The sequence below is a fragment of the Mixophyes fleayi genome, chromosome 1, assembly GCF_038048845.1.
Source record: "Mixophyes fleayi isolate aMixFle1 chromosome 1, aMixFle1.hap1, whole genome shotgun sequence".
Taxonomy (NCBI): Eukaryota; Metazoa; Chordata; class Amphibia; order Anura; family Limnodynastidae; genus Mixophyes; species Mixophyes fleayi.
The window spans coordinates 435215180-435241599 of record NC_134402.1 but is presented as its reverse complement, the minus strand read 5'-3'; the positions used below and the strand labels follow the sequence as shown (position 1 = coordinate 435241599).

The following is a 26420-nucleotide window of genomic DNA, read 5'->3' as shown; positions in this document are numbered from 1 at the left end:
AAATCCATGTCTGTGTAAACACATGACATCCTGATTCTAAAAATAGCTTAGACTTCAATGGGGCTGGCTTACCCTTTGAGGCTGTGTCCAAACTGTATAAAAAGCACTGGCTTGTATTGAAAAATTGTTCTTCTTGTTTCATCTGACCTGATCACTGGTACCTTTAACCAGTGAAGAGCAAAAAAACATCACTTGCTTCAAAGACCTGCTTGAAAATATCTTCCATGCTGAAAATCCTGTGACCTACAGATTAGACCAAAAATCTAATCTCGGCTGTTTCTGAGGTTTGGACCCAGCTTTTCCCGTACCACCTTTCTGCCTGCTACCCTGCAGCTCTGGTCAGTGTGATAGACCAGGGAGGAACCAACCATAGCAACCCTGATCCATAGTAAGACCAGCCCAGGTACACCAGCAAAGGGGTACCCCAGCAGTGACATTACCTAGAAGAAACCCGGTACTGGATGCTGGTTAAGGAGTCCAGTGGTGGCAGCCCCTCCCACTGCGGCAAGAGGGCGCACTTGGGATAACTTAAGGGAATGGTGGCAAAGTAAGCCCAGCTGGTTCCCAGCAGCAACAGGCAGAGTGGCATAGGCGGTCCATCCTGTCACAGCTTCTCTTACCCCTGCCAACCAGTATCACCGGGCAGCTGAGCATCACTCAGCTGTGTTGGCGATATTTTCTTGTTAAATTGCAGCGATAATAGATTTTCTAGCATCACAAAAGCGACAATAGGAAATCTCTGTTATCGCCACATAATAATAAAATAGACCCATTAATATCTGAAGTTCAGCTGACACATGACTGTTCTGTATACATCAGACCTGTCATTGTCACACTGTGCTTATCAAGCTTGAAGGAAAATAATTTTATCGTGTGATTGTGTGCATCACTCCAGCAACTTTTTAACAAAACTTTCTGCTTTTTAAATAACACACTTCAGCCTGAGGTATATTAAAAAAGCAATAGGACCTTACCCACTGTGCTTTTGTACATACAGTAATGGGAGCAAATAAAACACCCCCGCAATAATTTTATGCTGTCAGCTAAGAATTTAATTAGTTTGTTTCTTTAAGTTTTGCACTTATTGCTGTTTTTTTTTTTAATTCTGATTTCAACTTTTTCAAAGACTAGAAGGCTGACAGCAAAATTATAGCCCCTGTAATTCCCAGTGAAATGTACGAATAAACCATTTCCTCCAGACAATCTGTAACACCTTAGACATAACTTGCTTTTATTCCATAAATTGTTACGAGGTGACTTAATAGTCCCAGCAACGTTACAGCTTGAAGGGACAGCTTGACCTACTGCTGAATGCAGCCTGCAGCCCGTTCATTGTATCAGCGCTCGCACTTTGTACATGTCAGAGATCATTTCCACTATTTTCCAGGTTACTTTAAGTATTTCAGCCTCTTGCTAATGCGGATAAATTGGACAAGAAAACAAGCGTCAGCATCCGCAAGGTCAGATGAGTCGCTGCAGAGGATTGTCTTTGTTCTTAAGCCATAGTCAATAGAAAAGACGAAGGGCGGTAGAGGCTTGACCGACTTTTACCAAAACTAAGGGTGGATAAAAGCAGCTGTACTAGGATTATGAAGACACATGAGAGCTGTAATCATTGGTATACTTACAGAGGTCCTGTCTCCATATGTTTTATACAGCAATGCCCATAGGCACTATTCTATAACCATTCATGTCTTGTTTTATTCTTCATTCTAATTACTTATTCTCTGACTTAAAATTACTTCTCCCATTTATGTTATTATCCACTGATCACAGAACAGAAGAGACAACATCATGTGGTCATCTCTACCGTATTCTGCTCTCTGACCTCATATTAATTTTTTTTATTATTATTTTTATTTGCAATTTTTTTTTTATTTAAGCACATTTTTTATTGAAAGTTTTTACATTGTTAAAAAAAAATCTTAACAAGATTAAACTAAAGCTAAACCCATGAAGGGGAAGCAACAGTGTCCATAAATTAAAAGTTACAATATTGAAGCATAGTGTAAATCAGAAAATATTGGTGGCTATATATGTCATATAAGAATAAAAAAACAAAACATTTTAATATTTTTTTTTTACATTATTTTTGTGAAGTGTCCTTAGTCACAAAAAGTGTTCTTCACCATTTCAAAATAAGCATATATATCAATAATGTCCACATATTAAAATAGTAGTGGCTAGGCATCTGTCCAGGGCATAGGACCATCCATCTCCCTCAGTCCCACCGTAACATAAGGGGAAATCCTCCACCGATACCAAATTTTCTCATATTTATTAGTCAAGTTACGACTAGTAGACATAAACCGTTCGTGTTCTACGGTATCATTTACAAGTTCAATCCAGTCCTTTAGAATAAGGCCCTCTGGAGCCATCCATTCTCTGGCAATGATCACCACCGCTAACACAAATAGGATATTGACAAGTAACCTAATGAATCTATGAGTGTTCTTATATAGACCCAAGCTGAATAAACACAATCTCGGATTAATGGAGGATATTCCCACTTCTAATTATAGTATACATTTTCCCACCTCATGCCAGTAGGATAACACCACTGGGCATTGCCATGTCATATGCCAAAGTCCTCTCCTGCGCTCCCACATCTGGGTCTCTCACCAAATTTGGAGAGTCGGAGGGGAGTGAGATATGTCCTATGCAGGAAGAAAAATTTAATTTGGTGAACTCTGGCAGAGGAAGTAACTTGATATGAACTTTATAACATATTACCCAAAACCTTATCGCTAATCTCTCCCATGTGTGACGCAATCTCCGAAGACCATTCATTCCTTCTTTTTCCAAGAGAATTGAGTATATAGATCAGATTTGGTGCTTTCTGTCCAGCCTTGCTAATTGTACCTGTAGGGGGTCTGCAAGAAGATCCGGGCTGTCCCCCCTAAAACTGTGAGATCAAGGCTTGTCGAAGTTGTAGGTATCTAAAGAAATGACTTTCAGGTAATCTGTACAATCTCTGAAGTTGTGCAAAGGAGTGGAATACCCCTTCTACATATAATTGTCCAAGGTGGAGGATATAAACGCCAGGCCTCATCTCCCGCCATTCTTACCAGCTCAGCAAAATCTGAATTATACCATAATGGGGTGTTAGGATCATAACCAGAATTATTTGTAATTTTAAGGGAAGCCAGCCAAATCCTTAGAGCCTGCGTTACCAGGGGAGGATCACCTATAGATCGTCTACCAGCTACGAGAATCTGGGCTCTGGAGTGCTTAGAGACTGTTTCGGAGAGTAAAAGATCATGAAGGTCCGAGACTCCACGACACTGCAGCCACATGTTAATATGTACTTACTTAGAATCAAAATATTAAAGCCACAGATTTGGTAGGGCTATTTCTCCGACCTCCGGGATCTATATAAGTTAGTTAACTTGACACATAACCTCATATTATTATTATCATCATCATCTCATAGTACTTTACTGAGAAAGCCTATAAAACATGCTGTTGATAGCTCAGACAAAATATACAGAAAACAAAACCTAAAGGTGTTCTATCCCCTATTATTATTATTATTAATTTTTATTTATAGGGCGCCACAAAGTATCCGTAGCGCCGTACAAGGACAAACAATGGCACAGTACAAGGTGAAACAGCACAGTACAAGTAACAGTAAGCACTATAACTCTGGGGGTTCAGGCACAGCATGAAAGAGAGGGAGGGAGGGGAAAAGTGAGTATAGGCAGGTAACTATGGCCCAAGAGGGTGGGCATGGTTGACAGGTTGAGAGTCACTGAGGGGAGCAGAGAAAAGCGAGAGGAGACAGAGGGCAGAGGGACCGAGAGGAGGTGAGCTGAGTAGCTGGAGAGCGCAGTTAAAAGTGATGGAAACAGGAGGTAGGAGAGCCCTGCTCAAAGGAGCGAACAATCTAAAGGGAGGGGAAATCTACTAGTGCTAATAGTAACAATTAGAGATGAGCGGGCTCGGATTCCGCTAATCCGAGCCCACCCGAACAGTGCGGATCCGAACGGGATCCGAGCACTGTTCGGATATTTCCGGCGGGCAAAAAATTGAAAATGAGGCTCTGTCGTCCAAGTCTCGCGTCGAATCTCGCGAGGGGTGGGAGGGAGGGTCCAGAACAATTCCATCTTGTACCTCTTTTTTTTGGCATTATGTGCTCAAGCTACCTCGGTGCAACCTTTTGGCCTAAAAACAATATTGTGAGGTGTTCAGAATAGACTGGAAGTTAGTGTAAATGATTGTTATTGAATGTTATTGAGGTTAATAATAGCGTAGGAGTGAAAGAAAAAAACACAAAACTGGTTTTTAGCACTTTTTATGTTTTTTTCAAAATAAATCCGAATCCAAAACCTTAAATCCGAACCAAAACCTTTCGTCAGGTGTTTTGCAAAACAAATCCGAACCCAAAACCTCAAGCAAATCCGAATCCTAAACACAAAATACGAGACACCAAAAGTGGCCGGTGCACATCCCTAGTAACAATGAACTACTCAGGAATAATAACTATTAAGTTATACAGCAGATTGTTATAGCACATAGTGAATGGTATATTGATATGAGAAATGTCTTGCCAATATCAACACATTTCTGTTAAAACACTAATAGAAATAAATAATTAAAAAAAAACCACTATATTTCAATGATCATCTGGCTCATATGCAACATGAGATATAAATATATCACAAACAGCATGCTTTGCATATTAATTAATATCAGAGTACATTAAAATCTGCAGCGAGCCTCTCCAAGCTTATAAATTACTTCGGATTTTTTAAACTCAAAGTTCAGTTAACGGATACTGATGGCGGCGTCTGTTTGGTAAGCTTCCCCCTTTTACAAGACAAATTGTAGTTTGTATCAAAAGGGTGTATTTAATCCATTCCAATGTTTCAGTATAGTACTTTACTCAGGGACATCATGTACATCATGTGACATAATGCACACCTGGATACTATCTATATATATTCTAGAAAATAGGAATGAATGGGGGCTCCTCCATGGTGCATTAATGATATCTTTTATTGGTAAAATCGTATAAAAGTGTTGCACGTACCAGAAGTCCTCAGATGACGAGCATGTACATAAAATCACAGTATTACTTTTATTAATCTCACAGCAGGTAATTCTCATCCAGACCCTCTACGCGTTTCATCACGTGGGACTTCGTCAGGAGGGGTGGATCTTAATGAGGCAGGCTACCTTATATAGAACAACTCATAATTATCACACACACACACACATGTCAAATGTCCTTTGTACATTGATAGAGGTCACTCTATTTACTTATCTGCAAATACAAACATTTAAATTTACAAAAAACATCTCTCTCATGTGTAAACTTATGTCAAGACAACAGAATGTTTTTGCAAATTCGCTCTCAATAACTATTTCTATAGCGATTCTGAATAAATTATGGCCATAACATTTTTCAATTTGAAATATTTATACAGGAACCCATTCACTAATTTTATATCTACCATATCGTTCATTCAGGCTACATCATGGACATAACCTATTTGCCACTAATATGTTTAACCATGTTTCTCTTCCGCTATTAATTCCAGTGGACAAGACCTCACTTAACCCTTCTCTCTCTCTCCATGAGTACAGGTGGATATATTTAAATAATCCATCGGTCTCAGTGTGCCTATCAGTATTATAAAAGACCACATCTAAAACTACGGGCTCAACTTATTTTCTATCTTTAAACATCTAAATAAAAACATAGCACAAAACCAGACATATTCTATCCCAATTAGACAAGTTCCGATTTCTAACTTTACATCTGATACAATGTTAACGGTTAATTAACCATATATATCTATCACACAAATTCCTTGATATATGTGTTCCATATACAAAGAGATATATCAACTTAAGCAACAATATAGCAGATCCAAAACTTTATATTAAGACTGCAGTATGTTTATAAATTTGCTCTCTATAAGTATCACTATAGCGATTCTGAATAAATTATGGCCAAAACATTTTCCAGTTTCAAATGTTTATACAGGAACCCATTCACTAATTCTGTATCTACCATATCGTTCATTCAAACTAGGGATGTGCACCGGCCACTTTTCGTGTTTTGGGTTTTGGGTTCTGATTACCTTAAGGTTTTGGGTTCTAATGGGTTTTGCCAAAACACCCCCCTCAAGGTTTCTGCGTTTTGATTTTTTTTTAAAAAAGCATAAAAACTACTAAAATCCTGTGTTTTTTGTTTGTATTCACTCCTACGCCATTATTAACCTCAATAACATTCATTTTCACTCATTTCCAGTCTATTCTGAACACCTCACACCTCACAATATTGTTTTTAGGCCAAAAGGTTGCACCGAGGTAGCTGGATGACTAAGCTAAGCGACACAAGTGGGCGGCACAAACACGTGGTCCATCTAGGAGTGGCACTGCAGTGGCAGACAGGATGGCAGTTTGAAAAACTAGGCCTCAAAGAGCTCATAATGCCAAAAAAAGAGGTGCAAGATGGAATTGTCCTTGGTAACTCCCACCCACCCTTATGTTGGTGAAATAGGACATGCGCACTTTAACAAACCAATCATTTCAGCGACAGGGCCTACAAAACTGTGGATGAAATGATTGGTTCGTTTGGACCCCCACAAAACGTCTATGTCATGACTAGTGGCAGCAGCTTCAGCATTAGGAGGAAGTGGTTCTTGATCTTTCCCTACTTTATCCTCCAAATTTTTGTACTCCATTATATGCAGCACAAGAGAGTGTACCCCTAAATCACACACACCCGGCAAAGGCTTTAAAAATTATATGTGTCACAGGACAGTTCCACTGGACTGGAGTTATATAGCAGTACCACTGGACTTATACTACAGGATCAGTGAACTTAGTTATATAGCAGTACCACTGGACTTATACTACAGGATCAGTGAACTTAGTTATATAGCAGTACCACTGGACTTATACTGCAGGATCAGTGAACTTAGTTATATAGCAGTACCACTGGACTTATACTGCAGGAACAGTGAACTTAGTTATATAGCAGTACCACTGGACTTATACTGCAGGATCAGTGAACTTAGTTATATAGCAGTACCACTGGACTTATACTGCAGGATCAGTGAACTTAGTTATATAGCAGTACCACTGGACTTATACTGCAGGATCAGTGAACTTAGTTATATAGCAGTACCACTGGACTTATACTGCAGGAACAGTGAACTTAGTTATATAGCAGTACCACTGGACTTATACTGCAGGATCAGTGAACTTATATAGCAGTACCACTGGACTTATACTGTAGGAACAGTGAACTTATATAGCAGTACCACTGGACTGGACACATGACAGCACCACTGGAATTATGGCAGCACCACCACTGGACTGAGCAGGACAGAGCACAGGACAGCACCACTGGAATGAGCAGGACAGAGGACACCACTAACACACCCTCCCTCTTTCCTGATCAATGCCCGAGTGAAGATGGCGGCGGCAAGCGGGGACTAATATGAATCCGGATCTTGCAAGATCTGATGGCGGGATTATGACGTTTTGCCTCGTTTTGAGTTTTGCGATCAGCGGGAATACCCGAAAAGTGCTCGGATTAGGCTCGATCGGCACTGTTCGGGGGTGTTCTGATTTCTAAAATTCGAGCCCGCTCATCCCTAATTCAAACTACACCATATACATTACTTATTTGACATTAATATATTGAGCCAAATTTCTATGCCGCTATTAATTCCAGCGGACAAAACCTCACTTAACCCTTCCATCCCTCCATGAGTACAGGTGAACGTATTTGGATAATCAGTCGGTCTCAGTGTGTCTGTCAATGTCATCAAAGCCCACAAATAAACTGCAGGCTCAAATTATTTTAAACATACTTGCCAACATGGGCAAGATGATTCCCGAGAGGTCCGGGGTGCAGGTGGGTGTGTGAGTGCGAGGCTCGAAGAATTGTGTCATTAGCCCCGCCCCCCTAAACGGTCATCACTACTCTGGACCAATAAAAAAGGGGGTGGGCCACAATGACGTATCCATGATGTCACTAGGCTCCACCCCCTCCGTTTAGTTTACACATCCGGCCAGGATCAGGGAAAATTGCCTGCCCTCCCGGGAGTCCGGGAAGACTCCCAGAAATTCGGGAGAGTAGGCAACTATGATTTTAAAGCATCTAAATAAAAGAAGGGGAGGGGGAAGAGGTGGAGAGGTAGCCGACAGGTGGGTGGTTAAGAAGGTGACTGGAAGGCTTTTAAGAACAGGTGGGTTTTTAATGTCCGTTTGAAACCGGACACATTAGGGGATGTTCTGATGGAGCGAGGGAGCTCCACAGTTGCAGTTAATTAAATAAACAACATGTATGGTGTTACAATACATAAATGAGCCAATATTTCCAATTTTCATATCATATATATCACAAAATGTTTTATGATCCTAATGTACAAATTTACAGGCCTTACAATTTCCACATTGGAATTTAGCCAATTATTTTTTGAGACTGATATATATTTTTCAGTGAGAAGAGGACATGATAGATTTCAAAGTTTTCGGTTTTCTAAAAATCACTTCCGGAAGGAATGAGGATAGTACAAGATCCAGTTTAAGAACTGACCAATGTTTTTCTAAGGTCTTACTAATTTGACTATAAGCTATATTATAGTTAGTGATGAAAGGACATATAATATGATTTTTACCCCATTCTCTTTTTTCCCATATAAAGGTTTGCATAACTTGTTGCGAAGGGACTGCCCATAGCACCTGATAGTAATACTGATCAAGAAAAATAAAAGAATTGTGATCTAGAATAAATTGCGTACATTCAACTATAAACTTTTTCAATGCTTCATCAAGACCTTCATCTTGCTTTAAGCAACGATCCACAACATCCACTTCCTTAGTATGTGGAATCACAGTGTACAAGGATTGTACATCCACTGTGCACCAAATATAATCTGATATAATAATAATGGGAGGTTTCTATCCTCCCTGAGCTCACCTTAGGACACCTGCGTTATGGTTTAACAGGTGTACCGCCCCAGTTAAACTCCCCACCTGTCTCTGTCCTCGGAGCGGGGTTATATTTTAGATAAGATTTTAACCGACAAACATATTTCTTTAAGAAACAATCTACATATTCTGACAAATGTGCAGTTAAGGACCCAATCCCTGATAATATTTGACGTCCTGGGGGAATTTTGTAGTTGTTTATGTATTCTAGGGAGTTGATAAAAAGTGGCCACCTTAGGATGTTGATTGAACACATAAACAAATTCATCTTTGGTCATACACCCTTTCATTATCCCATCCAAAAAGAGCTTCTCTAACTGAGTAACAAACTCGTTAGTGGGATCTGTTATTAATATGCACATAGCATCTTCTCGCATTCCACACCATGATCAGAGTAACAACAAACTCATCCTTAATTTAAAATCTAGCTTTTGCACTTCCCAATGTTTATGTTCCCATGTTTTTAAAACTCGGCTCCACTTGGCAATTTAAACCAGTCATGGCAGTCTTTAGCGCTCATCATCATCAACATTTATTTATATAGAACCAGCAAATTCCGTGCTTTACAATTGGGTACAAACACAGTAATAAAACAATACTGGGAAATACAGACTGACAGAGAGATAAGAGGGCCCTGCTGGCAAGCTTATAATCTATAGAACTTTCATTTAGTTTTCATTAAAATCAGGATTATATAGCGGAACGGAGGTGTGAATGAGCATTACTCAGGGTGAAGATGAGAAGGTGGAGGGGGGGTTGTCACCCCTGCACCTGTCACCATCCTTGTCTCTCCTACTAATTTATCCTCAAGCGTCCAACTGAAGAGAATACGTCAAGATTAACACCTTACTACATTTTTCTTTCATGTTTTCCTTGTACTTTAGAACACAACTATTCTCTTATATTTTAAAATTAATTTCAGTTTATGCCTCTCTGTCACAATTTTGCACCCCCAAAAAATCTTGCACCTCCCCAAAAGCCTTGCACCCTAGACTGTAGCCTGGTCAGCCTATTTGATAATCAGGCCCTGAACATAAGGCAAACCTGGCTGCTCAACACCTGCACCAAAGCACAGTTTGTGTGGTTGTGCGATGGCTGTACACGTCGTCAGATTGTGGTAATTGTCCAACTGCATCTTACTAAAGTCCCAAAAGATATCTGATTGGCCCTCATCATATGCTGATTGAGGTAAGCAGTCATTTTTGGCCCAATCATGTGCTGTGTGATTTGGTGTAAGTTAGATATAAAATAGTTTAATATGGTTGGTGTGGAAGAACGTGTCTGCCAATTCATTGCGACTTAGGACAGGAATTGCAGGAAGCTGACTTGGGAAGTAATTAACGAGGACGTCTCTATTTAAGCCCTACATCTCTTATCTACAATTTGCCTCCCAAGCACAGGAAAAGTCAGATAAAGGAGTGGAAAGAGTTTCAAAAGAAAAACAGATCAACAGCTCCCAACAGGACATCAAGTCACACACAGCACAGAAGGGTAACTCACATCAATCAAACCCAGAGAGGCTGATAAGGAAGTCTCTGCAATTGCTAAACCTCTCCCTGAAATCAATGCTTAGGATAGCCGTTACTCAGCTTCAAGAATGTATCAGTGTTTTGGCGGACAGGCCATATAAACCAGAGAATAGAGTAGATGAAGTTATCCAGACTCAGTGCAGAAAACTGCTAATATGAAATCCTGTTTCTGAAAGAAAACCATGAGAAATGATGCATGCATTTGGGGCATCCATGGATCCATGCTGGCTGAAGGATTGAGTGAGCGTGTTTGTAGTTTATTAAAATGTTTACTCCCTGATTACATTATCATTGGACAGTATATCACCATATATCTGGCCCCAGAAATAAAGACAACCAGTTTCCACAGGATATGTTAGTTCAAATGGCGTTTTTCAAAGAAGGAGGCTCTGCTCCGCTCTGCGCAAGACAAGGCACCTCTTTCTTTAAAAGGCCATGAGCTGCAACTATACCAAGATCTGGGGGTAAATGTATCAACCTGAGAGTTTTCCAGCGGATTTGAAAAACCAATCAGATTCTAGCTATAATTTATTTAGTACATTCTACAAAATGAAAGCTAGAATCTGATTGGTTGCTATAGGCAACATCTCCACTTTTCAAACCCGCCGGAAAACTCTCAGCTTGATACATTTACCCCCTGGCATCTATCACCCTGCAGTGCAAAAGAGATCTTCGACCATTGACATTGATATTAAGGGAGCACAATATTCTTTGTAAATGCTTTGCATCCAATCGAATTGCTACAAGAAACGGGACAAGAGCCTCATTCACCAGGGGAGATGGATGAGTCAGAGCTAAATTTGGTCTACAACCCTATCTGCCACTGCTCAATTCTCAATGCCCAAAGTCTCCAGAGTGGACTAAAGTAGGTTTGAAGCAAAATCCCCCCTACAATGAACAGGCAAGTTGATTCTCCCACCTGAGGCCCATTCAGCTGTCCACTTCAGTTGGGAAAAGCAATTCTCAATTCTCCAATTTAAAAAACATGGAAGAAATGTTCCTTCTGATTCTCTTTTAGAGTTCATGTCTCAGTTGTCAAGACAGATGAGAGGGAATAATTCAGTAAAGACCGGCAACCTAGTTTTTTGGGACGACGATTTTATCATCCATTACTCCAAACTATGTCTTTGACAACCAAACTAGTGTCTCCCAAACAGATTAATAGTTGAGCATTAATGTATAAATAGTGATACCCAAGATGTACTATTTCTTCCACCAACAGACAACTTTCTCCATCCCCAGAGTATAGGAAAATAAATATATTGAAATGGGAAGAGGATCTAAGAGAATAGATCTTCTTTGAGGATTGGTTTTATTCATCACTGTACAGATTTCCAATACCCTGCAGACAATTCCTGCCCCTTACTTACAAGACCCTCTCCTTCAATGACCTAATAACTACATACACCTTTCCCGATCCCCATGGTCCACCTCTGCCTGCATCTGCTCAGCTTGGTCACATTGGGCCTGATTCATTAGGGAAAGTTAAGCAAAAAATTGAGTAAGTTTTCTTACTCAAGTTTTCTGGACAAAACCATGTTGCAATGCAAGGGGTGCAAATTAGTTTATTATTTTGCACATAAGTAAAATACAGTCTGTTTTTTCATGGAGCACACAAATACTTAATAGCCTATTTGTAGACTGAAATTTAAAGTTGATCTAAGACATGCCCTACCCCAAATATAAATATGCATCACATTTTCAATTTACCTCCCCCTCCAATGCAACCTGGTTTTGCCTTACTTAGTTTTGCTTAACTTTCCTAATGAATCAGGCCCTATGTCCTCAAATAGCTGTGGTGCCATACAAACCTGTAATACTAATAATAATAATAATAATAATAATAATAATAATAATAATAAACTTCTTTGTGGGATTGATGTGATAAATATTTTTTTTAATGCACAAACATCAAATGTAAATTTAACAAACTGTAGCAGTGTATCACAGTCTTACCTGAAATCACCTCAACATATTAAGCACATTGTTGATCTACTTATGTCCACCTTGCCATAACACAGGGGTCTAAAACTCAGATGCATCTGGTTGGTCTTTGAAAACAATAACTGTAGAGTCACCTCTATGTAGCTAACCACCAATCCTTCATATACACTTCATATAGCTGGTTTACGTTTCCAGTGTAATACTTCATAATACGTTTAATTTAAAACTGAATTATAGCACACTGTTGGAAATCTAAAAAAATCTATACCTGAAATTGCTTTAAACCTATTTTACAGAAAACATAGTAATGATATCGAACAGTTCTAGTGCCACTAGTGGCAAATGAAATATAAATGAAAAACACTATTATCAGATAACTTTCTCAAATCTATTTTGAAACAACTTTAGAAATTTACAGTACATGGAAGATGGACTTTCTCCTTTATATTCAATATAATTGTGGAAAACAATCCCAGTAAAAAACACAATGCTAAATCCATTATTTCTTGTTGACAACCTGGTGTAATTGCAGTCCACTAGATTTAACTCAGTAGCAGCGATGACCGGAGGTAGTTTGTTCCTTAATCAGCAATCCCGTGAAAAAATAAGGTGTGTTTCTTTAAACATAAATCACTGTGGCAGGCTATAAGAAGCAGCTTGGTAGCTATCTTTTCTTTCGGTATGTTTCTTTAGACTGCTATTAAGGATTGATAATCCTTCAGTTTTTCACAGTGTTATGTGACTACCATGGTAACCACAGTCACAAAGCACACAGTGTATCGAGCACAGAGGTTTTGGGAAGCCCCCTCTGAGCTCTGTTATCACTGTGCCATTCTTCACTCCTGCCCTTTAGCCTTCACATGACATGCTGAAACTGTGAACCTGTGGCAGCAATATTTGTTTGCCCTCCAGAGTGGTATTGACGGTAATGATCTATAGGAGGATAGCGAAGAAAAATCATATCCATACTTAAAGATACTTAACTTGTTATTTAAGGAAAACAACTATGTGAGACTGAGGGGTATATTTACTAAACTGCGGGCTTGAAAACCAATCTATAGCAACCAATCAGATTCTAGCTGTCATTTTGTAGAATGTACTAAATAAATGATAACTCGAATCTGATTGGTTGCTATAGGCAACATCTCCACTTTTTACAACCCGCAGTTTAGTAAATATACTCCTGAGTGTAGGCTTCACTAGGAATAACTTTTTATATTAAAGTCTATGTGAGTAAAAGTAATATTTTTTTTTCTTTTCAAAAGAGTTAGAGCTTTCAGTTGGTAGCATATTGAATGAAATGTGTTTTATTTTAGGGGCATTAGATATCAAAAAATGCACATTAACACTTTTTTACTCCCTTTCAGCAACCCCAAAAAAGTACCTAAAATATGTATTACTTACTTCTCATAAGTATTTTTTTTTACAAAATGAGACATTGAGGAGTAGAAACTATCTCAGCACTAATAGATCCAATGCAAAAAGTAATTAGTAAATAGTATTTTTTTTTTACAACAATGACTGTTAGACATACTTTCCTATTTTCTACTGGCTAGCTTCAATAAGTTTGTAAGATGCATAGTGCTCCAGTCAGGGGAGGGCTGGCAAATTTTAGCCCGGGGGGCAAGACTCGACTCAGCAGTCTATATTAATGGAAAAAAAATGCAGGTGGCCCAGTGATCCAGCCCAATGTAGCCCATTATGGGACCAGCCCAGGGGGCAGATGATCCCCTGCCACCCAGCCCAGCCTGCCCCTGGCTCTAGTTATCAAAGGGGAAGAAGCCATAAATCCCTCCCATTTTCTCCAGACATAGGACTTCTCCCTATTAATAAAGCCCCCATGCCGGAGAAGGCTACAGCCTTCGCCAGGGGTCTTCGGCAAAGCTTCCCCATAATAAAGACTATTTACCAAGGACAGTGGCTTAACAAGTACCATCGCTGCCCTCCTATCCTATCTCAGGATGGCAATAGCCAGGGGTCAACTAAGGAACAATGCTTTATTAGCATATTGAGATACTAGTGGTAAGACTCCTCTTACAGCTGTAAGTCAGTATCGTTGGGGAGCTGAGGATAACTTAGCTGTCCCAGTGACCTTTTATTGATAAATTGGTAGATTTTCTATCACTGTGATAAACAGCTATAGGAAACCTTCCATATTGCAGGATCTTGATAAATAGACCCCATGGTTTTATTTATTGGGCATCTTGTGCTCCTCCTGATCCACTGGGTCCTCCCTGAAGACTTGTGTGGCCCAGCGAATCCACTGCTCTCCATGAAATCCTTTTGTTGATAACGCTCCTCTGTGAAGGGAAGTTTATGGGGAAAGGGCAACAACAACACCGCTGTGTGTTTTAAAGAAGCCTACATTAGTAGGAGAGAGGAATGTAGCACTGGATCATTGGAGCCCTTAAGGACCCAGCCAGATTGAAGGGAATGTCTGATGCTAGGTAAAGCTGGGTACACACTACACGGTTTTCGTTCAATAATCAGCTCAATCAGCCGACATATGACCGCTCGTTCAAAAGTCGGGTCAGTGTGTGTAGTGACACGATGGTTGAAAGTCTGCCCAAATGGATGATTGTCGCCTCATTTGGTTGGTTGTACCGTTAAATATTTTCGTTCCAATCTCGTTTCTGTTGTGTAGTGTGTATAAACTTCTGACCGATCCACGACAATCCTCAATCATTGCTCACAATAACATGGCTGTAAAAAGTCGCTAATGGGATGTCCGCTCTTCCCTTTATCGTTTTAAACAAGGCTAGTGTGTATGCAGTCCATGGGCCGAGCAATCGGATCATCAATCGCATGTAAAATCGATTGGCATAAAAAGCTGGTGGAAAATTCTGCAGTGTGTACCCAGCTTAAGTGAAATTGTGTGAAGGTTAAGGGTTATATGGCTGCTATTTGATCTGTTTGGTCCCATTTGACATGTCAGGAGGTTGATTTTTAACAGGAAAAAAAAAAAGTAAATAAATAAAATTAACCTACATACTAGAAGGTTAATTGGCTGCGAACGAAATTAACCCTAATCTGTGTGTGTTAGGGAAAAGTAGACTGTAAGCTCCAGTGGGGCAGGGACTGATGTGAATGACAAATATTTGCCTGTACAGTGCTGGGGAATTAGTGGCGCTATCTATATAAATGGTGGTGATAATGATGATAAATCCATAATACTTAGTGGTTTACCTCTGCATTATATCAATGACGTCTTTGCAAACGTGTGTGTTGGATGTTTCATTAACCAAAAGTCTTTCCTGTGTTTATGTACAAACCTGCTTACATGGACACACAAGTGGTGTGCGGTGCCTTATGGGCTGTGTGGATTAAATAAACAGTTACCTACTGTATCTCCTTCTAGTTAAATAAATCATCCTCAATACCCCAATTCATTCACGAAAAGGAAAACCACCCAATAAAACATAGTTCAAATTCCTTCCTTACTCCCTTGTGATGGGGGAAGCAAGATAAAGCGTCTTTTATGGTACATTAAGGGTTAACGGCTAGTTATGCTTAAATCAGTACTCTGATGTCATAATGGAACGCACCTGTCATAGCGATATTTATATAGTTTTAGGATACTTCCCAGGCTTTAACACATATAAGCAGTTTAATGCATACGTTAACCAATGATATCATGCTTATTACATTATATGTGTGATGTGTCTGGGTAGCACATCCAGTATTTGGTATAAATGTCTAAAAGCTACGTCATAGCAGCAGCCTCATCCTAGGACCAGCCGGATCAGTGCCCGCAAAAACCTGACCTCCAGCACTGATAGTGACTGGGCTCCTGGAGAAATTTACTAGACCATTTACACTGTCTTTATATTGGGAGCTAAGTGTATGATTGCTTCTTGTGTACTCTCAATCATTTGTTATATTGGATTGAGACTTGTTTCCTTATGTTTGTTATTTAACACCGTGTGCCCAAAGTGCCTGGTTCCACCAGGAACAACCCTGGATCAACCCTGGATCAACACACTATCATATGTGATTATCAGTGCCAGTAGTCCAGTGTTTTCTGTTTTTAGGAATACCTCCAATCCTTTCATGAAAGTGTCTGCCAAAACCATTTCTTGTAGGAGCACATTCCACAGTTGCATTGCTCTTACAATACGCATTTTGCAACTGGAGTTTAAATCACTTTGCATCCTAGTACAAGGGTTGAGCTAGAGTCTTCTGTTGGGACCTTATACGTAAAAGGGTATCAGTATTTTCTATTATTATTCTATTAATTAAATCTTTTCACTATAAAATGCTGACATATTATGCAGCTCTGTGCACTGTGAGGATCATGACACAATTAAATGACTTAATTTCTGAAGGAAAACATTGCCCAGCCCCCATGAGCTTACAATCTAAGAAGTGTGTCCAACACTTGATACATAAGATAGCAGAATAACAATTGTAGTTGCTAGTGGGGAAAGTGTGTGTGGCTACTGTTAGGCAGACACGAAACATAAGCCAGTAAAATGAAGAAATCTTAAACCTGTATCCAGCTGGCAATCATCACGGCACTTCACCTAGTACACGTAGTTAGGAGGTACAGGAGAGCGGAGGCTCCTGTGGTGCTGTAGCAACTGGCTGGTTGGCTAGCAGCGGTGTGCTCTGGTAAGTAGCTTACAAAGTACTGTATTTTGTATTCTGTCTGTGCGGCGGGTATTGTTGAATGACAGTATTTTGGGTGTGCTACGTATTTGTGTCCAGGGGCAAGACGTCAGGCCCCCATTAAAGGTAGGCTCTTGTTCCTGTGTTGTTCTGTGCTAACCCGTGCTGTGGGGACAAGTGTAGTTACCAGTGTCACGGGCACTAGGAGTCTTTAGCCAGGTATCACCAGATGATGGACTTACCAGAGCAGTATAGGTGGTAATATGGTACTCTGGTAGCGGGATGACCACGGAACAGGAGACAGCAGATGGTAAGAGAATGCTTGAGAAAAGTCTATGACTAGCAGCACTGGTAATAGGTAGATAACTGTACACGAGGAACTAGATGGACAAGGAAACGTGAGGGTAGTCAGTGGTCTGCGGATAGCAAGTTGTACCACTGCTATAGTGAGGAGGAATGTCCAGGAGTAACGAAGAGGGGGTGAGAGTCAGCGGTCTGCGTATAGCAAGTTATACCGCTGTCTAGGTGAAGGAATGGAATCCAGGTGAAGGTATCAGGTGAGTCAGTGGTCTGCGTTAGCAAGTTGTACCACTGCTATGTGAGAGGATACTTGAAACTTGTGTCACAGGGAACAGAAGACAGTGGTCTGCATCTAGCAAGTTGTACCACTGCAATATATATGTGAGAAGGAGCACGGGGAGATGAATGCAATGCAGAGTATACACGGGCACACAGAACTTGATCCCACGATGATATGCACAATATAATAATAACTGAGCAGCACTGCACAAATATACACAGTCACAATAACTATCCAGGCAAATAGGAAACACAGTCAAATGATAGCAAGTGTCTGAGTGGATAGGAACTCCGGAGGAGAACAAACTCAGTCCAGCTAGATATGCAATACACAAGCACAGTCAATGAGAAGTATGCATACCGCGGTTCAGGAGAGCAGGCTGTCAGAGAGACGTGCAGGGGATACCTGAGCGGCTGAAGGCCGGCAGGAGGAGAGACCACTGGAAGATGGAAGCGGTAACCAAGTTGGTGCAGCGCACGGTAGGTAGACCAGCAAGAACAAAGCAATACTCAAGAAGCAGTAGTATATGGAACTGGACACCTGGAGAACCCGGGAGAGTTGAGGCGGTCTGATAACCAGTAGCTGAGATGAAAGCAGCGGAGCGCTGACCCGATGAAGACAGGCGAGTTGAAATGAACAGGAACACTGTAGAAGCACGGAGACAGCGGATAGGAATCAGCTGGCTGCAGACACGATGAACACTGGAGAGTTGAGGTGAGCAGGACTCTGTAGAAGCACGGAGGCAGCGGATAGGAATCAGCTGGTGCAGTCACGATGAACACAGGAGAGTTGAAGTGAACAGGATACTGTAGAAACAAGGAGGCAGCGGATAGGAATCAGCTGGTGCAGTCCCGATGAACACAGGAGAGTTGAAGTGAGCAGGATACTGTAGAAGCACGGAGGCAGCGGATAGGAATCAGCTGGTGCAGTCACGACGAACACAGGAGAGTTGAAGTGAACAGGATACTGTAGAAGCACGGAGGCAGCGGATAGGAATCAGCTGGTGCAGTCACGATGAACACAGGAGAGTTGAAGTGGTCTGGAAACCACAAACGAACAACAGGAATCAGCAGGAGCTGAATACATGAGGAAACACAGGATCACCTTCAGAGGCTCATGGGGAATGAGACTCCAAGATCAGGCAATGAGGTATAGACCACAGGTGCTTTAAATAGGAAATGTTGCCTGATCAGCCAATTAACTAAAAGCAACAGGTACTGAAGGTTTGAAAGGGCTGCACATGCGCAGACCCTCAGGATGGTGGACGGCCACGGTTCCTAAACACACGAGAAGCGGCACTCACAGTCCGGTGAGTGACAACCAGCATACACATAGTCAGGGGAGAACACATGTAGTTTTCCTGTCCCTTAGGTCCCGGGGTCACACTGGTTCCCAGAGGGGGTGGCTGAGTGAGTTGGTGGCAGTGCAGCACACCTTGAGGCAGTTCCAGGGGCGGCCGTGGTTCTGATTGAGGGTCCCCAAGGCCGGTTCCGTGCAGGTGGACCTGTGGTTCCGGACGTAGGGACACGTGTGAGATACCCGAGTACAGGCAGTCAGGCGGTTCAGTTCGATCGGCTGTTCCGTGCGGCAGTCGGCCCGCGGGTTAGTGTGCTGTTCCACTGAGCCTCAGCCGGGCTTGAAGCAGCCGGTCCTTAGGGTCCGTGGGTGACCCCATCGTAAGGAGACAGTCTCCTTGGTTAGACCTGGGTGAGGGGGTTAGGAACCGCCCTCCGGTTTAGTCCGTGAACACCGGCTGGTGTTCCCCGTAGTGTGTAAGTGAGCAGTTCCGTTAGTGCACCACACCTAGTTAGTCATTTTGGTTTGACTTAGTTGCGTTGCCGACCATTAGAACGTTGTTAGGGTCGGGTCGCTGTTGTAGTCAGTCCAGTTTTGTGGGTGCCATCTTAGTCTCACTGAGAGCGTAGAGGGAGGCTGTGTGTTCTTGTCATCCGCAGGAGTCGGGAAGGTGCAGGGGAACCGGATCGGAAGTGGGAGTGTCCCGGTGAGTATCACGCTCGATTCCCCCTTTCGGTTAGGCCCTCACCGGCAGGTGTGTGAGGTACTTGAGGCGGGGTTAGTCCTCGTACTAGTCTTGGTCTTAAGTACCTGTAGTCCCCCGCGTCTTGGCAATAGCAAAAGCGAGGAGGCGGCAAGTGGGCTTGGACTGAGAGTGTCCTTGTTCGTTGCCGTATTCTCGGACAGCCCTTACCTGGTAGGCACGGCCGTAATCTCTGTCTCTTTCTTAGAGGGACGTGGTTGGAGGTGACAGGGGTTGCGGCTGCGGATCGCAGCTAGGATATCGGAGGCGGACTGGAGGTGACCATCGTTCATAAGGTAAGTTCTTTTGTGTTGCGTCTGTCCCTGTTTTCCCCGCAGGGGGCGTTACAGTTACCTGACAGTTTGGAGTAACTGGGGCAGTTTCTCAGTAGAAAGTATGTCACATAAATTGTGTGATTTCTCTCTGTGCATGCCCACAAGCAGAGTACAGTAAGGATGTGTTTTCTGGTAAGCAATGTAACAGTTCAGCAATGAGGAAGGCAAGTCAGAGTCTTGATTGCATAGGGAGAGGAATCAGTAGCAGAAAGAAAGAAGTAATAATTCCGCTGTATAGGGCATTGGTACGGCCTCATCTGTTCAGTTCTGGAGGCCATATCTCCAGAAGGATATAAATACATTAGAAACCATACAAAGAAGGGCAACTAAAATGGTGTATGGTCTACAGCAGAAAACTTACCCAGAAAGACTAAACAATCTTAACATGTTGACCTAATACCTCTTTATATGTAACAAGTGATATCCACATTATTAATCCAAAGCGGACCACCCACCCAAAATCTCCCTAGACAATAGCCTAAGTACCAAGACATCCTCTCCAACGCCTCCCACTGTGACGTGGAAGCTTTTTGTGCCACAAACCCATCCACTTTGAAGAACAGGGGCAAACGCAGGATTTGTAGAGGGGGGTTTCCACACCACGCCACCAGTGGGCATCACCAACATGCATGGGGGCGTGGCTATAATATGTGCTTGGCTGCTCTCCAACTCTTCCTATCCCCATAATATACATGGGCAATGCTACGTGCACTACTGTTAGCTGCACGCAGCTCTCTCTTTTCAAGCAGAGCAGTGTGAAGCGGAGGCAGGGTCCAGCCACCTCAATTATACAGTGCCCCAGGCTTGGAGGGGGGTTTCCAGGCACTAGGCAACCCCACCCCCCACCGGTTTGCCTATGAAGAAGTCTAGTTGCCCTTGCACAAATTGAAGCACACAGCACCACCAAAGAGGACTTTGCTCTGCACTTCAACTATTTTGTGTGTCATAAAGGACTGTACTTTTAATACCAGATATATAATTTCTAAACAAATTTAGCCTAATTTGTCCTGATACAAAACCCTGTGAAAAACCACTTATAACTTTAGTCCAGAGTATGCATCATTGACAACTGTCTGGATATAGTCTTCCATCCAGCAGCGTGATGTGCTGTATTTTGTAGACCAGTTGACTTTAACATACTAAGTAATCACTTGTATAGAACAGTGTCAAATGCTTAAGAAGAATCTGATTATACCATAACCACCACTGCCGTCCCACTGTCTAACTTTATTATAAAATGCAACTAGTTTTAGAAGATTGAGCTTTCATAAAATCCATGTTGGTTGTTCCTTTTGATATTATTTTGTAGGACATATTCTTGAGCTTGTGGTTCCTTACTAATATCTTCCTCACTGTTAAACTTATTGTTGTATATTTCAGATACCTCAATCCCTTTATAGATATTGGTGGCACGTTTGCTTTTTTCGCTAACCCCCTCAGTACAATATCAGACAGTAGAGAAATAATGATTTAGAGAATACTGAGCTATGCTAGGTAATTGCCGAACTCAGGGGCATAACAAAAGGTGATGCGCCGGCTATGGAGCCCAAGGTGAAGGGGGCAAGCAACATTCAGTTGCCCCATAGGCAGAGGCCCCAACTATCCCCTGAGGCCCTCACACTTTTCGGAAGCATTTACTGCAGCACGGATGCTCAGAAAGGGTCCCACGCTCTGCTCTATCGAGAGCAGATCACAGGGGCAAACGCAGGATTTGTAGAGGGGGGTTTCCACACCACGGCACCAGTTTTAGAAAGTGCTTGACTGCTCTCCGTTTCCTATCCCCATAATATACATGGGCGATGCTGCGTGTACTACTGTTAGGTGCACACAGCTCTCCCTTTTCAAGCCGTACTGTGTGAAGCAGGAGCTGGGTCCAGCCACCTCCATTACACAGTGCCCCAGGCTTGGAGGGGGGTTTCCAGGCACTAGTAACCCCCCTCCTCAGTTTGACTATGGATCAGGGGGCCTGCGAGTCTTCACTGGTCCCTACCCAAATTTAGCTATGGGGGCTGACAGTGTACTGTTCTACCCCTGGCTTGGGTTATTGTTAAACATGCGCAACTCAATAAATATTTTCCTGTTGACTACTATTTTTTCTGACTCCATATTCTGCACAATAGTCCATTGCACACAGCTGAGGGATGATAACATTTTGCCGGCTGGCTAGATATAATGTTACAATGAATAATACACATTTTCAACATAGATATAGCTGTTTTGTTTCATGAAGCGAAATAAAGCATTGTGTTTTGCGGTGATATGGGTCTTAACAGAGAATATTTTAAACTGCGGAGAAAAGCATCAGTTGGCTGGATGTCTGCATGGATGCCCCTATTCTCTCACAAAGGATAGAGTTTTTCAAAGCAATTCTAAAAATGTTTAAGCAAACAGAGCACCAGTGTCCAAAACAGGCAGCTGGTAATGTTGGTACATTAACTGTCAATGGACAAATGTCTGGTGATTTTATAGTTGGGATATTAATTTCTGTGTGGAAAAAAAGGGACAGCTGTTCTTCTACATATTGTAAGTCAAAGAGAAAACTGCAGCTGCAGCAGATCTATTACACACGAAGACACAGCGACCAGCTGTCAAACAGAAACATTTAAAGGGCCATGCATTCTCCTGGCGTGGTTTGCGTGTAGCCACTTCAAAGACGCGGTCAATGCTAATCACTATTTAATGGTACTGAATGAATCTCAACCCCATGTTGCAGCATTTTATTCCTGATAGGCTGGGCCGCCAAGAGGAATTTCGGATCCCAGTACAGCAATTTTTTTGGGGGCCCTTCCATAATAGAGTGACCATGCCAGGTTGGTGGCTCCTCCCCCTACACAGGGGGAGGAGCCACCCGGGCCCTGGTACTTTTTGCCTGCTCTCCTTGCCCCCCATCTCGTCACCCCTGATGTCTTCTGGGAAGACAATGCCCTAATACACAGAACACAAGTGTTCTGCCAATTATTTTGTGAGCATAAAACTGATGGTACCCACATGTCATGACCTTCTCAGTCACCAGATCATAACTCGACCGAGCATTTATCTTGCAATAATGCCTGAGACAGTTTTTCACCATCATCAACCAGGCGTAGGTTGTGTGGCTCTCTTGTAGAGGAATGGTGTTGCACCCCTCCGGCACAATTCCATATATGGGTAAACTCAATCTCACATGGTATACTGGATATACATGGTCGCCCAATCCCCTAACCATACCCATTGTTTTCAGCATACTGAAAAGTCATTGAGGTTTATTCATTTGCAATTAATTGTAAACTTGTTTTAAACTATAGCAGCCAATCAGACGTTTGCTTCTGTTGTCTAACTTGCACTAGACAAATGTAAAATGACTACTGATTGGTTGTTATGGATTATTGCATAATTTAACCTAAATGCAATTTTGGTAAGCAAGAAGAAGTGTGTCTTAGAAATGGTAAACAAGCGTAAAAATACTAAACAAAAATACCTTTCACCACGAAAACCTGCAGCCCATTAATAAAACCATGCAAAAAAAAAAGACTGTTCAAATTGTTATCCACACAAAATACTTGTTGTCTTCTAGAGGATATGTGTAAACATAAAGATGAATTGTGCAATCTTCATGATAACAAATGTTTTCAGATCCCTGTCACTAACAGATCGCATAATGGAAATGAAGATTCGGAAATGAAGATTCTTACCAGACCATCACAAGAGCTCACAGCTGCAAATCCACTTCCCCCACCAGCTTGTTTCACGGTACCAGTAAGGTGACAGGAGTCTCCTGATCGAGAGCTGATTCTTATTCCACTGTGATTTCCAGTCCGCCTTTCCAGTATATAGTTGTCTGATAGAAATCCTTCATTAACCGTCAACTTGAAATGTAAATCCTTAGTTTGGTGTAGAATTCTGTAGTGCACAGTTCCAGAGTGGACATCACGTTTTCTTCGTTTGATAGTCTCATGGTGAGTTACGGTGTAGGAAAGGAAGTTTCCATTTTCATCTACCTTGACGGGTTCAACTACTTCATACCCAGGTGGCAGGTTGTTTGCAAGGTGTTCTGAAAAACAGGCGTATGATAGAACTCAGATAGTACCACACAACAATACAGCAAGCAGCAAGTCCATTCTGTTGTGTTAGTGGCAAAAACATTTAAGCATTTATGCAAATTTTTAAGTTTTACCCGGAGTGGCAACATTGCATTAACTAAAAAACAGTAATTTGAGTGGTTGCATCTGTGACATGTTCAAAGCCAAGTGGGCCGCTCAAGTTCCTCTTCTGGTGTGGCCCTTATAAGCCAAGGCCCTACTGAGACTGGGGCTACGGTCACAATACCCATTTTTGTCTGTGGCAGAGATGCTCAAAGTCATGTTCTGTCACCAATAACAACCAAACTATGCAGTATCACTTCACCGGCAGCCAGGTATTGCTGTCTATTCTAAACTAAAGCTCACAGATACCAAGTTGCATTAGCAAATATGTAGGTTTGGGCCTAATATGTTTATTGGAAGCCACTTATTTGAAATTGAAATTATGCTTTAATAATTATACTGTGCAATTCATCTCCTTATCTATTATATGATAATTATTAAAATGTGTAAATATTTTTCTTTTTCTACAATATACGTATTAGAATGATGCATATTAAAACACTTACAAGTTAAGCAATATATACGGAAGGATATGAACTAGTTCACTAAAAGTTATTTAAATGACATATATATATCATCTTTAAATTATTTAACAGACATCTAGTTACATTTATTATAAATCTATGAAATTCGGTCAGTAAAGGGTATTTTAATATATGTTTCAGGTAGTCTATAGCGCTCAATGTAACATCTTATATAGATGAGCCATGTTGCGGATTACTAATAAGTTCATGCAAGTACAAAGCTGACTTTGTACAATAAAACTAACTTGCTTACACTATCTACACAATCTACACAGTTTGAACAAACAGCAATGTAATTATTGGACAGCGTTTACATCCATCTGTTTAAGATTGTGTTATAGCCTAATCTTGTTGGGTTCTCTGTGTTCCCTATCATTCATCTGCAGTAACTGCTCAAACTCTAATATTGGATTATTGCTGAGTTACTATCAATATCTACATCACTGTGTGTTTGCCTGTAGTTTATTTTTAATTGTACAAGACATGGGTAGTTATATATAGAGTATATTATTCATAGTTATATAGCATGAATCTCATCATGGATAAACATTTCTCCTTAAGGTAGTGTTTTACCTGTGCGGTTTCCAACTCTTTATCATCAGAACTGATCTAATTTTTCCTATATTCTCATTAAAAAAAATTGGGGACATTAATGAAAAAGGACTTATAAATCACAGTGCATTGAAGGTGCTGCACAGCAAGTAAAACAAAAACTAGATACTTTTTATTGTAAACTGCACAAGCCAAATGTGATAAAATGATTGGTTGCTACGGGTTACAGAACTTTTTACACCAGAGATGGGCAACAGGCGGCCCTACGAGCCTTCACCTTTGTCCTCCTTCCTGCTTTATTTGTTTTTTATATATTATTACATAAAGAGGTCACCTACTTTGCTTACATGTATTGATTCAACTTATTACTGAGATTAAGCTTAATGTGCGGCCCTTTTGAAGGTCAGAGGGTCGCACTTGTGGCCCCTGAAGTATATTGAGTTGCCTATCACTGTTTTACACAGTTTCACAAGTCCCCCAATTATCTCACATGATCTCATGCAGGGGCGGGCTGGCCCGGGGGGGCTAAGGGCCATCAGTCCCCCGGGCCGCTCATTCTGACTGCTGTTAGGGCCGGCCGCGTCGCGTGTCATGTGATGCGGCCGCCTGGGCGCCCCCAGGGCTGAACTCTGCCAGCCCGCGCCTGATCATGATAACTATTTCTTCAACTACTCTCTGAAGACATCTTTCTATTGTTTGCTAAAGAAGGAACTTCCTTTCTTCTAAACGTTTCCATTCTATCAGTGGCAGGTTAATGTAGAGTACAGAGGGTATTATTGCATTACTCTGAATAAAATATAATGTGACTATAACAATTCTTGGTAATTGCCATTGAGTAACGTATAATTATGGAATATACCACACGAGGTGAGACAGTGAGATGTCAGTAATTCAACTGCACCTGTCATTCAGTTGTGAAATATGTAGTGCTAACAGGTCACACTTAGGTCTCATAGCCTCTGGTGTTTGCTTTAGGTTAAATACACAAGTGAGATTGAATGTCAGATGCCAACGTGTCTGCGTACAGGTCCACCTCAGCTGCAACTATGCCTGCCCATCCCTTCCTGACCCCGTTTCAACTTTCCAAGCATAAGAAAAATAGGTGACCGAATTCTCACACATGAATACACATTTTTGGTGCGCGTGTGCATTAAGAAATTCATATTTTACGCAAACAAAACAGAAGTATGTCTAATTATATATGAGCCCAAATCTCGCTGTCAAATTGCAGGAA

The 26420-nt window shown here is 41.5% G+C and overlaps 1 protein-coding gene across 1 annotated transcript in view; it reads right to left on the bottom strand.

The window, feature by feature from the left end:
* ADAMTS12 (ADAM metallopeptidase with thrombospondin type 1 motif 12) overlaps positions 1-26420 on the bottom strand; it is a 461827-nt gene that overhangs the window by 420944 nt on the left and 14463 nt on the right. The window contains exon 2 of the mRNA XM_075214451.1: positions 23661-24019. Within this exon, the coding sequence (XP_075070552.1) occupies positions 23661-24019 (359 nt within the window). The remainder of the gene's footprint in view (positions 1-23660; positions 24020-26420) is intronic.